The sequence below is a fragment of the Oncorhynchus tshawytscha genome, linkage group LG07, assembly GCF_018296145.1.
Source record: "Oncorhynchus tshawytscha isolate Ot180627B linkage group LG07, Otsh_v2.0, whole genome shotgun sequence".
In the NCBI taxonomy this organism is placed as follows: Eukaryota; Metazoa; Chordata; class Actinopteri; order Salmoniformes; family Salmonidae; genus Oncorhynchus; species Oncorhynchus tshawytscha.
This window is the reverse complement of record NC_056435.1, coordinates 42,161,838-42,174,162: the sequence shown is the minus strand read 5'-3', so window position 1 is coordinate 42,174,162 and position 12,325 is coordinate 42,161,838. Positions and strand designations below refer to the sequence as shown.

Here is a 12,325-nt window from a genome sequence, read left to right as displayed (position 1 = left end):
TTAAAGTGTTGTATTGTGTAAAGACTTTTGATTTTGATTAGCTATGCATTAGACATATATTTGTCTGCATTGTCATACCCAGCTCAGATATGACTGTATGTGAAATTGCATGCTTGTCCTGTATGAAACCACTGTAGTTAGTTTGTCTTTACCCTGTAAACCTGGATATTTCAGTCTGGTGACCTATTAGCAGTGGCTACAGTGGCTTAAAACAATGTCCCAACATTCTAATAAGCCACTTCCTTTATAAGTAGGGGTTTCATGCACCACCAAAACTTGAGGAGCCACAAAGTATGTGAGGATAGCTGGGCAACTAGCTCTCACAGTCTCATGTCAGAATTAGACATTCATCCATGTTTCTCAAACATCAAATTTTAAAGTTGTTGCAAACGTCAAATTTTGAAGTGTTCAAGGTTAAGTTTAGGCAATAACTCTGAAAACTTAAGGTTGGGCATTAACTCTGAATGATTACAGTAAGGGTTAAGGTTTGGGATAGGGTTAAAACAAAAATCTCAAAAACTGGATTTGAACTTTGGTTTCAGAGGCAGAGGCAGATCCTTATCCCCATCCACGTCCACAATGCCCTAGTAAAACCGAAACTTACTTGAAGGCAACAGCGTTCACTGTTGCCCCTAGTGTCCGGTTTCCACGTCATCTCCCAACGTCCTCAGACATGGATGGATGTTGAATACTGACTTGTATCACGGGTGACCTGGCTGGGCTGGGGGGATGGTCTGGAGGGATGCTACTGTAAATATGTTTTAAAAAAAGCTACAAGATATATTCTAGATATAGGACAGAGACACTTCAAAATCTTATGATAAATATTGTGACTGTCCTTTTTGACATTTATGAATGTGTTATTCTATGGCGTGTAGTAGTTAAGGCCAAATTCAATATTTTATTTAAAAAAAATGTTTATATACAGTACCAGTCAAAAGTTTGGACACACCTACTCATTCAAGGGTTTTTCTTTATTTTTACTATTTTCTACATTGTAGAATAATAGTGAAACATCAAAACTATAACACATATGGAATCGTGTAGTAACCAAAAAAGAGTGAGATTCTCCAAAGTAGCCACCCTTTGCCTTGATGAAAGCTTTGCACACTCTTGGCATTCTCTCAACCAGCTTCATGAGGTAGTCACCTGGAATGCGTTTCAATTAACAGGTGTGCCTTGTTAAAAGTTAATTTGTGGAATTTATTTCCTTCTTAATGCGTTTGAGCCTATCAGTTGTGTTGTGACAAGGTAGGGGTAGTATACAGAAGATATCCCTATTTGGTAAAAGACCACGTCCATATTATGGCAAGAACAGATCAAATAAGCAAAGAGAAACGACAGTCCATCATTACTGTAAGACATGAAGAACAGTCAATGCGGAAAATGCCAAAAACTTTGAAAGTTTCTTCAAGTGCAGTCACAAAAACCATTAAGCATTATGATGAAACTAGCTCTCACGAGGACCGCCACAGGAAAGGAAGACCCAGAGTTACCTCTGCTGCAGAGGATAAGTTCATTAGAGTTACCAGCCTCATAAATTTGCAGCCTAAATAAATGGTTCACAAAGTTCAAGTAACAGACACATCTCAAAATCAACAGGTCAGAGGAGACTGCGTGAATCAGGCATTCATAGTCGCATTGCTACAAAGAAACCACTACTAAAGGACACCAATAAGAAAATACTTGCTTGGGCAAAGAAACATGAGCAATGGACATTAGACTAGTGGCAATCTGTCCTTTGGTTTGACGAGTCCAAATTTGAGATTTTTTGGTACCATGTCTTAGTGAGATGCAGAGTAGGCGAACGGATTATCTCCGTGAAGTTCCCAAGTGAAGCATGGAGGAGGAGGTGCTTTGCTGATGACACTCCCTGATTAATTTAGAATTCAAGGCACACTTAACCAGTATGGCTACCACAGCATTCTGCAGCTATACGCCATCCAATCTGGTTTGCACTTAGTGGGACTATTATTTGTTTTTCAACAGGACAATGACCCAACACACCTACAGGCTGTGTAAGGGCTATTTGGCCAAGGAGGAGATTGATGGAGTGCTGCATCAGATGACCTGGCCTCCACAATCACCCGACCTCAACCCAATCGAGATGGTTTGAGATGAGTTGGACCACAGAGTGAAGGAAAATCAGCCAACGAGTGCTCAGCATATGTGGGAACTCCTTCAAGACCGTTGGAAAAGCATTCCAGGTGAAGCTGGTTGAGAGCAGTGATGGAAAAAGTACCCATTTTTCATACTTGAGTAAAAGTAAAGATACCCTAATAGAAAATGATTCAAGTAAAACATTACTTGAGTAAAAGTCTAAAAGTATTTGGTTTAATATACTTAAGTATCAAAAATAAAAATAATTTAAAATGACTTATATTACGCAAACCAGATGGCACCATTTTATTTTTTATTTTCCGATATCCAGGGGCACACTCCAACATTCAGACATAATTTACAAATGAAGCATTTGTGTTTAATGAGTCTGACAGATCAGAGGCAATAGGGATGACCGGGGATGTTCGCTTGATAAGTGTGCCAAGCATTCAAAATGTAACGAGTACTTTTGGGTGTCAGGGAAAATGTATGGAGTAAAAAGTAGAATATTTTCTTTAGTAATGTAGTGAAGTAAAAGTAAAGTACAGCTACACAAAAAAACTACTTAAGTAGTACTTTGAAGTATTTGTACTTAAGTACTTTACACCACTTGTTGAAAAAATGCCAAGAGTGTGCAAAGCTGTCATCAAGGAAAAGGGTGCTACTTTTAAGAATCTCAAATATAAGATATATTTTGATTTGGTTACTACTAAATATATACTTTTCTGGTTACTACATGATTCCATATGTGTTATTTAATAGTTTTGATGTCTTCACTATTATTCTACAATGTAGAAAATAGTAAAAAATAAAGGAAAACCCTTTTGACTGGTACTGTATATATATATTTTTTATACCAAAGGGGGTCCTAAAATTCTGAATCAAAGAGCTAAATTACATATAATATGACCTTAAAACAATTCCATATGTCAGCTTAGAACCCCCCCACCCCTCATCGATTTTTCAGCATACATATTGCGCTGTCTGTATTCTCCTGATTGTTGATTCATTTTTTAAAGGAACTCAATATGCTTCTCTGCATCTCTGCTGTCACGAACCGGCTCGTAGCCCGTAATAAAAAGGGAGACAACGCAGAGAACAAGGAATGACAAAAATATATTTATTAACTAAACTATATACAATTAACAATGGTGTGTGTAGTTAGTAATCCGTAGTGCAAGTGAGTGGATGCGTGCATAGATGGTGAGGGGTGTTGAGAGGTGCAAAATACCACAACCAAAAATACATTGTGTCTATGTGGAGAGGGTCTCCTCAATGAATAAGTAAATAAGGTGTATTTATCCCTGGGACACACCAGAGCCCAGGTGTGTCCCATTTTGCTGACAACCTTCGTGGCTCTGCCCACCAACATCCTATTAAGGAAAACAGCAAAGAGAAAGAATTCGGCAGACAGAGTGGGTGGGTCGTCATACTGCTAAAATCTGGGTAAAAGATTGAATGGAATGTGAATCTAATTCACTATATTTAGTTATTGCTTGCATTTCTAAAGTCTAAGATAGTAAGACAAGTTAGCTAATCTAACTTGATTAATAGCCTAAAATGGCTTCTTGGTAGCTAGTTATGAGGTTGGGAACCTATCTGGGCTGGCTAAATTCATAAAATTGCTAGGTGGCCAGTAGTATTATAGAGAAGCAACAACTAAAATTAGTATTATTATTTAAACAGGACAGAGCTGAAGGGGTACGTGCCTCTGTGGCCCCCATGGGCATGGTGCATCTGTTTACAAGGACTGCATCAAGGCATTTCCAAGAAAATGTATTTGCTCAAACATAATATTTATTGTACTCACAAAGTGTCCAAGTTTGTCACACAGGTCCTTTGTTAGTAAGTGGTTATACCGTATCCTGTTGTTTATACTGTTTGGATTTATATCATTGGATTTGCTGAGGAACTGTGACAAACCTAGACATTTTCTGATTACAATAAATATGAGGTTTGACTCAACCAATAAATTACATGTCATGCTTTTTCTTGGAAACGCATTGAAACAGTCCTTGTAAAGGTGTGTAAAGGAAGTGGCCTATTAGTATGTTGGGGACATTATTTGAAGCCACTACGAAAGTTGAAAACTGTATCTTAAGGCATCTTTCTAGCAGCAGGCTCCTAGCACATGTTAGTGACACTATCTCAAAGCCTTTAAATACACCTCAAACAGCAAACTCACACTTGGCTACTTGGTGTAGAAATAACCATTAAAGGGAGATTCCACATAAATAAAACCGTTTTCATACAATTTCTATAGGATAATAAATCACCAAAAAAACTTCTATACACATTTGGTTTAACATACAAAATGGCTCTAACATTGGCTTTACAAATCCTTTATTACAGAAGAAAGCTGTGGTTTGTATAAAATGGACAGCATGTACCTGTTTGAACTGACTGTGCCATGGTAAATGTAGGCAGTGAATGACCCTACCAACCCTGTGTGTGTGTGTGTGTGTGTGTGTGTGTGTGTGTGTGTGTGTGTGTGTGTGTGTGTGTGTGTGTGTGTGTGTGTGTGTGTGTGTGTGTTGTGTGTGTGTGTGTGACAGATTAATGGTACTCTGATTAAGTGATGACATAGCTAATCATTAACTGAGCACCATCTAAAGACCATCTGTCAACTCTACAATAGAGTTAGATCCCCCAGACAGTTAGATGTGTGTGTGTGTGTGTGTGCTTCTGTGTGTGTGTGTGTGCTTGTGTGTGTGTGTGTGGATGCGTGTGTGTGTATGTGCTTGCATGCATGCAAGTGTGTGTGTGTGTTTGTGTGTACCGTGCACTCCCCCTTTACCACAGCTGTGCAGTCAGTTAGATGTGTTAGTGTGTGTGTGTGTGTGTGCTGTGTTTTTATCTTTGTCTTTTTGAAAGTGTGTTTGCATTTGTGGGTCAGCCATTATGTGATCATGTGTGTGTGCATGTGAGTGTGTGCATGAGCCTTTGCGTTGGTATGTCACCTAGTGTTTGACAGTGTGATTGCATGTGTATAAATGAGCCATTCAAGACTTATGTCGAGAGGCAGAGATGCACTACTTCCCAAACACACCCATTCAGACTCACAATCTATCAAACTTAAAATGTGTGTGTGTCAACATGCACTTTGACATGAGAAATTGGGTAGGGCGTGGAGAGGGACAACTGAGTTTAGTTTAGAATGGAGGAGTTGCTTCATTGTGTGTGAGTGTGATTGTGTGTGTGTGTGTGTGTGTGTGTGTGTGTGTGTGTGTGTGTGTGTGTGTGTGTGTGTGTGTGTGTGTGTGTGTGTGTGTGTGTGTGTGTGTGTGTGTGTGAGAGAGAGAGAGAGAGAGAGAGAGAGAGAGAGAGAGAGAGAGAGAGAGAGAATGTGGGAATGTAAACATTTCCTCATGGCTCAGATATTCATGGAACGCTGGTGCATTTAAGCTTTGAGCTGCCCCACCTGTGCAGGAACCTGTGCACACACACACACCAGTAGAGGCTGCTGAAGAGAGGATGGCTCATAATAATGGCTGGAATGGCGTGTAATGTCTGGAATGGAGTGAATGGAATCAAACCTATAAAAAACATTTGATACCATTCTATTTACTCCATTCCGGACATTTTAATGAGCTGTCCTCCCCCATCAGCCTCCAGTGACATACACACTCTCTCTCTCTCTCTCTCTCTCTCTCTCACACACACACACACATACACACACACACACACACACAGTGGCATGTCCAGTACATTTTGAATTGGGTGGCCAAGGTGGGGCACAAACCCAGTTTAGGGGGGGCATAATATTTTGAAACTTAATCGATGAAAGGTGGATTTGTTCAATATAATAAGTTCAAAGCATGAAATGCATCAGCTTCGGTTTGGTACATTTCCCTGTGCAAATAAATCATAAATCAATTCCAAAAGTCTTATTACAGTGTTTGCATTCAAGCCCAGAATTTTATATAAGGGTATTAGCATACAGCAGTAAATTCACTTGAAAGTGACATCCAGAGTGTGAATTACACCATGACATTTGTACGGTCACAATCTTTTTAACGGGACCTCCCTTTTTATGGGATTTATAGTAAATACATGTAATTTAACTGTAAAGAAATGTATTAAAAAATATTACGTTTTAATGTGTCATGAACACAACCAATCAAGACATTTTGATATGATTGTCAAAAAAGTGATGGTTTTTCTTTTACTTAATTAATTTTGTGGAAAAAATAAGGGGTCTGAATACATTCCAAATGCACTGTAAATACAGGAAAATCTATTTCTTATTGCAATGGGCATTTAAAGGTAGGTTCCAAGGTAACTGGTAGGTTCCAAGTTCAAACCCCTGAGCTGACAAGGTACAAATCTGTCGCTCTGCACGTATCCTGCAAGGTGAGGTATTAAAAGGAATTGATAACAGGGCTGTCAATAATTTTGACTCCTACCTTTTTTTAACAAAATCTCTTTCTCTAAACAATTGCTTTAGTATAAAATAATATGAATTCCCAGTTGTTGGCATATAATTTAGCTCAGTATTTGCTAAATCTTTATTAAGGGTGTCAATAATTTCAGACCCCATTGTATATTGAATGTAATAACATTGCTTGCACTGGTAATCGCCTGGTTTTTTCATTACAACACTGACACCCACTGGATGAAATTGGGGGCGCCCCGCACCAAATTATGTCTAGTGCCTGTGACTACTCAATAAGCCTAAAATGTTGTGCAAAAACAATGACATTTGAGGGCTTTCTGATCCAAAGTAGGTCCTCATTCAAGGTTATAAATGTTGCCCCTCATGTTATTTAATAATGACTCATTGTATATGATTGGAAACCATAGCACTGAAGAAGACTCTCTGGTGCTCTTCGGCTCCACTCGGACAAACTCGGCTTAAAAAGTGTGCGTGCTCCCCGTCCGCGGGTTGGAGTGCTGTCGTCACACAAATCTTTGGTTGTCATTCGCCGAGCCCACCGGTGTGCTTGTCGAGCATCGGATGATTTCGCGAGGGCGGTGCCAAGTCGGAGGAAATCGTGTCGTGGACTGACCGGCTCCTGAGAAAACCGAAGAGGATTTCACCGGTAGTTGCATCTTCTTCATCAGCGCCGTTGCTTTTCACACCGACAAGCCCCTGGTTTAGCTAGCTCATTTGCTAACCAACGTTAGCCGTTTATACCAACCAGCTCATAAAACAACTGTTAGCTATTTTTTTATGTCCCGAATTCCAGAAATATCTGTTAATTATTCGAAACGGAAAATTAACCACATGATGGAGACTGAGATACACGTGCCTGTTGGGTCGCCGGTAATTCGAAAATTCCCGATTTTCGTGGAGGAAAATAATGTAACGGATGGAGCAATGAAGCTGATAAAGCAGCTTCGGCCAGCGTGGGACATGAACCATGTCAAGACCAAGGTAAGGTTGACAATTCTCCACTGAATGATGCGCCAATGGTCCAACATCACTAGTTGGCTAGCTAGCTAAAGTTAGCATAGCTATCAGACCAGTCCCTTGATATATTCCTCGCCTTGTGCATACATTTTATCATTGGCTTCTCTTGCATTTAGTTTGCAGTTAGGTATTCAAGCTGAGATGAAAGTTAGTGGTGTTAGCTAGCTAACGTTAGCTTGGTTGAGCCCTGGGAGTAGTAGTAGCAAACTAACTAACCACTTTGATGGATTCTTAGGTCGAACGAATAAGACATTTTCGTGTCAGTCTTCAGTGCTCCATAGATCTATTGATAGAAATGTCATATGTCTCTATCTTTCAAGACGTGACGTATTTAAAATAGACCGTTACAGCAAATATAGCTATTGATAACTAACCCCTTTTGTCTGTGGTTACAGAAAGTGTGTGTGGATGAAATGTGTCCAGTAATCTGTATTTGTCAGTGACCAGCTGGCAATGACGTGACGGTCAGGCAGCATTGATGACGTTAACATTAGACAGCAGAAATAGAGCCTGGCTGTATGTATTAGCTCAAAGCCCCTATCTAATTTACATTTTCCACTGCCCTGATAGCTTCTTGTAAATACAGGCACCTTGAAAGCTGTCCACTCAGATAAGATGGACATGGCAGTGGCAATGCTGTGTGTCTGGAGGATTACAATACCCTGTGAGAGTCACCCATGGTCTGATGACCACTTCATATCCCCATCCTAATTGCCTCACTCCTGACCCCAGACACACACCTAATCCCCAGACACACACCTAATTTTGAATTCACACAAGACACAACTCACCCCCAACTGCATAGGCACACAAACACGCCTCACTCATCTCCATACAAACTGGAATTGATGTCCATTGATAGACCTAGCTAGGCCTATTTATTACCCTGTTTGTGTGAATTACTCTGACCCTGCCATGTTTAGGGTTCCTGTCAGTCATTCGGGGAAATGCATTATTCATTGGCACTAAGCAGTAGGTAGGCCTGCTATCGGGTGACGCTTGTCTCCTGCCCAAATGTCAGCAGTTTTATGGCAATGTGTTGACATGTGAGATATATGACATATGCTACCAAGTCTCACGTCAGAATTAGATGTTCATCCATGTTTATAACGTCAAATTTCCAAGTTGTTCTAAATGTCAAAAAACACAAAAAGTGTTTAAGGCTAAAGTTAGGCATGAACTCCAAATGGTTAACATAGGGGTTAAGGTTAGGCTTAAAATAAACATATCAAAACAAATGTCTATTGCTGGATTTGAATTTGCGACCTTTGGAATCAGAGGCAGATGCTTACGCTCATCCGCCATCTCTGTCCACAAGTTAAACTTACTTGAAGTTAACAGCACTCAATGTTGCCGCTAGTGGCCGGTTTCCACGTCAGCTCCTGACGTCCTCAGACATGGATGAAGTCGAATACTGACTTGTATCACGGGTGACCTGGATGGAGATATGATACATGACACACTGGTTTCATTGGGGCCTTGCTAGTGAGAGTAACTTCTCACTCCTCTTCTAGTGCTGACAAATCTAACTCCCCAGTCATTCTGGGTTGTTTTGTACATTGAGGCCAGAATGTGTCTGTCCCCGCTGGATATTTACGTGTGTGTGCCTAACCTAATCTGGGCTGGTCACCCCTTTTGCCCTGTAACTGAGATCGTGACACCTTTGACCGCCCGACACAGCTTTTCTCAATGGGAGCCACCCATGCCTGGGGGGGGCTTTGTCTGCCTGCCTTGGTCCCTTTAACCCACACAGCCCTGTGCCAGCACAGCCCAATACAGCTGCCCCCCCAGGCATGGGCACATGCCAACTCTGAGAAAGAGAGAGGACAAATTGAGAGACGGAGACTTATAGAGAGAGAGAGAGAGAGCTGGAGGTCAGATGGAGAGGGAGACAGATACGGAGGGAGGCAGAATGAGTCCAACGTATACGGAGGGAGACTGGGAGAGTGAGAAACTGGGGGGGGTGTACTGGAACACAACTGACCTGACTGAGCCACCTGGACATGAAGGGGCGGGGGGCTTTCAGTTACTGTAAATATCTAGTGTCAAGTCCAGTCCCAAACATCCAGCCATCTATCCCTGAAAACACCAGATGCTGCCAACACCAACAGCCCAGTCACACCCCATTCCAATTCTTTGAGCTTACAGCTGCTTATTATCACACGTTAATGCCATGTGGCCTTCTGCCTTACTCTGATGTGGGCATGCAAGAGCTATTTAGTCACTTTTTTATGTTTGATAAATAGCCTCATCATTGGATAGGAACTTTGTTTCATTTGACCCAAAGCTTTTAAGCTTAGCCACAATAAAGTAATAGCCTACTAAGATATGCAGACATTTTGTTCTCATTCAAAGAACATGTCACCTAAAAGTAGAATGTTTGTCAGTAGTTCCCTCCGTTGTGTTGGCGCTTTATTACCTGTGACATGTGGAGCAACACACCACACACACACACACTGGTGCAGGATGATCACAGGTTTTAGTGGTGCATTGTGTTCTGGGTATGTGTAGATGGTCACGAGATAAATAATTCATTCATAAAGGCAGTGTGTGTGGTCATGACATGGTGCCAGTGTGCCCATCTCTCTAGTCAACCATGCCAGGAATGGCAGCTATGTTGGGGTGGGTGGCCAGAGAGAGGGCCAGTGTCTATAAGGCTAGTCTCTCTGTGGTCTGTTTAGCTGTCAAATCACTAGTCAGGGATTGTCCACATTCCAGTGAACATAAATATGGTCAGTTATTAGCTATTGGGTGCATCTCAATGGTGTGAAGTGTTTGTAAAGGAAAGGAAAATAGAAAAGAAAGCCACACTTGACTCGAGACTACAGCTGCAGACCATGGGTTCCCATGTGTTACTTTCTCCCCCAACAGTAATCATTGAATGATGTGGCTGTCACTGATAATGCAAACAGCTGGGCCATTCCACCTCAAAAAGCACAAGAAAGAGGATTTCCACACCCACAATCTCAGTGTTCTGTTAGAGAAGAGAAGCATTCCTGCAAAATTATTTTGTTGAAATATAATTAGATCTTTGAGACATTACGCTAATTGATTGCACCCAAATTGGCTATTTTAATTTCTAGGATTTATATAATATTCAATAATTATAGTACCGAACATCCGATTTGAACCAAACTTTTTTCTAACAAAGAGAAAGACTTGAGGAATCCAAAGAAGTTGTCAAAAGCCACCCACAGACCCCCCAACACCAATCCCACCCCAACAACAAGTATGTAGTATCACTTCTCTGTTTAACCTCTCTGGGATAAACAGAGCGCCAAATTCAAAGAAATTACTATAAAAATCTAATTTTTATTAAATCACACATGCAATATAGCAAATTAAAGCTACACTTGTTGTGAATCCAGCCAACATGTCAGATTTCAAAAAGGCTTTTCGGCAAAAGCAATCGATGCTATTATCTGAGGATAGAACCTCCTTAAACAAAGAGAGAAAGCATATTTCAACCCTGCAGGCGCGACACAAAACACAGAAATAAAAATATAGTTCATGCCTTACCTTTGACGAGCTTCTTTTGTTGGCACTCCAATATGTCCCATAAACATCACAAATGGTCCTTTTGTTTGATTAATCCTGTAGATATATATGCAAAATGTCCATTTATTTGGCACATTTGATCCAGAAAAACACTGGTTCCAACTTGAGCAACGTGACTACAAAATATCTCAAAAGTTACCTGTAAACTTTGCCAAAACATTTTAAACTACTTTTGTAATACAACTTTAGGTATTTTTTAATGTAAATAATTGATAAAATTGAAGACTGGATGATCTGTTTTCAATACAGGAGTAAAACAAACTGTAGCATGCTTTCTGGTCACGCTCCTCTAACAGTACACTTCAAGTGACCCTCGTTCAAGATGGCCGTACTTCTTCATTACACAAAGGAAAAACCTCAACCAATTTCTGAAGACTGTTGACATCCAGTGGAAGCGATAGGAACTGCAAGAAGGTCCCTTAGAAATCTGGATTCCCAATGAAATCCCATTGAAAAGAGTGACAACAACAATCTGAATGGTTTGTCCTTGGGGTTTTGCCTGCTAAATTAATTCTGTTATACTCACAGACATGATTCAAACAGTTTTAGAAACGTCAGAGTGTTTTCTATCCAAATCTACTAATAATATACAGATCTTATCTTCTGGGGATGAGTAGCAGGCTGTTGAATTTGGGCATGCATTTCATCCGGATGTGGAAATACTGCCCCCTGTCACCAAGAAGTTAACAAGGAGTATGGCGCTGCGGCTCGGAGTATTGTTTCATCCTATGTAATGTATTCTCTTTATTTCAACAAAATAATGTTTCTGGAATGCTTATATTCTGTTTCTAATTACAGACATGATTTCAGAACAATCTGAGATGGTGGGTGTCATGGCTTGCTGAAATGACATGGAATGACCCTTCTTCCTTGTCTGGGAGAAGTTAAACAAGTAGCCTACCTGTAAAGCCCTTGCCCTTTGGCCCAGTTGTTAAGCTCCAGTGTAACCCAGAATACTGTTACTGGGCAATTGCAAGGGGTTCCACATGATCAGGTGTGCTTGCGGTCTCAATTAAATACAGTAGGCTATAGCCTATGCACGGGCACAGAAGCACAGGGCAGTTATCTTTCCAAGGAAATGTACTTCCTAAATCGGATTACGCTATAGTATACTTCATTGCTTAGAAATTAATATTGATCATCTGTATTTGTCTCTGTCTGAAAATCATCCCACTCCTAAAAAGTATTCTATAAAGTGCAAGACTCTCCAACTGCTTTCTTCAAACTATGTGTAGTCTGCTGGCTGATATGCCC

The 12,325-nt window shown here is 40.6% G+C and overlaps 1 protein-coding gene across 1 annotated transcript in view; it reads left to right on the top strand.

Annotated features, from left to right (window-relative positions):
- Positions 1-6,977: 6,977 nt before the first annotated feature.
- The window catches only part of LOC112254530 (ethanolamine kinase 1), a 37,929-nt gene continuing 32,581 nt past the window's right edge, over positions 6,978-12,325 (top strand). The window contains exon 1 of the mRNA XM_024427203.2: positions 6,978-7,477. Coding sequence (XP_024282971.1) covers positions 7,274-7,477 — 204 coding nt within the window. The 5' untranslated portion in view covers positions 6,978-7,273. The remainder of the gene's footprint in view (positions 7,478-12,325) is intronic.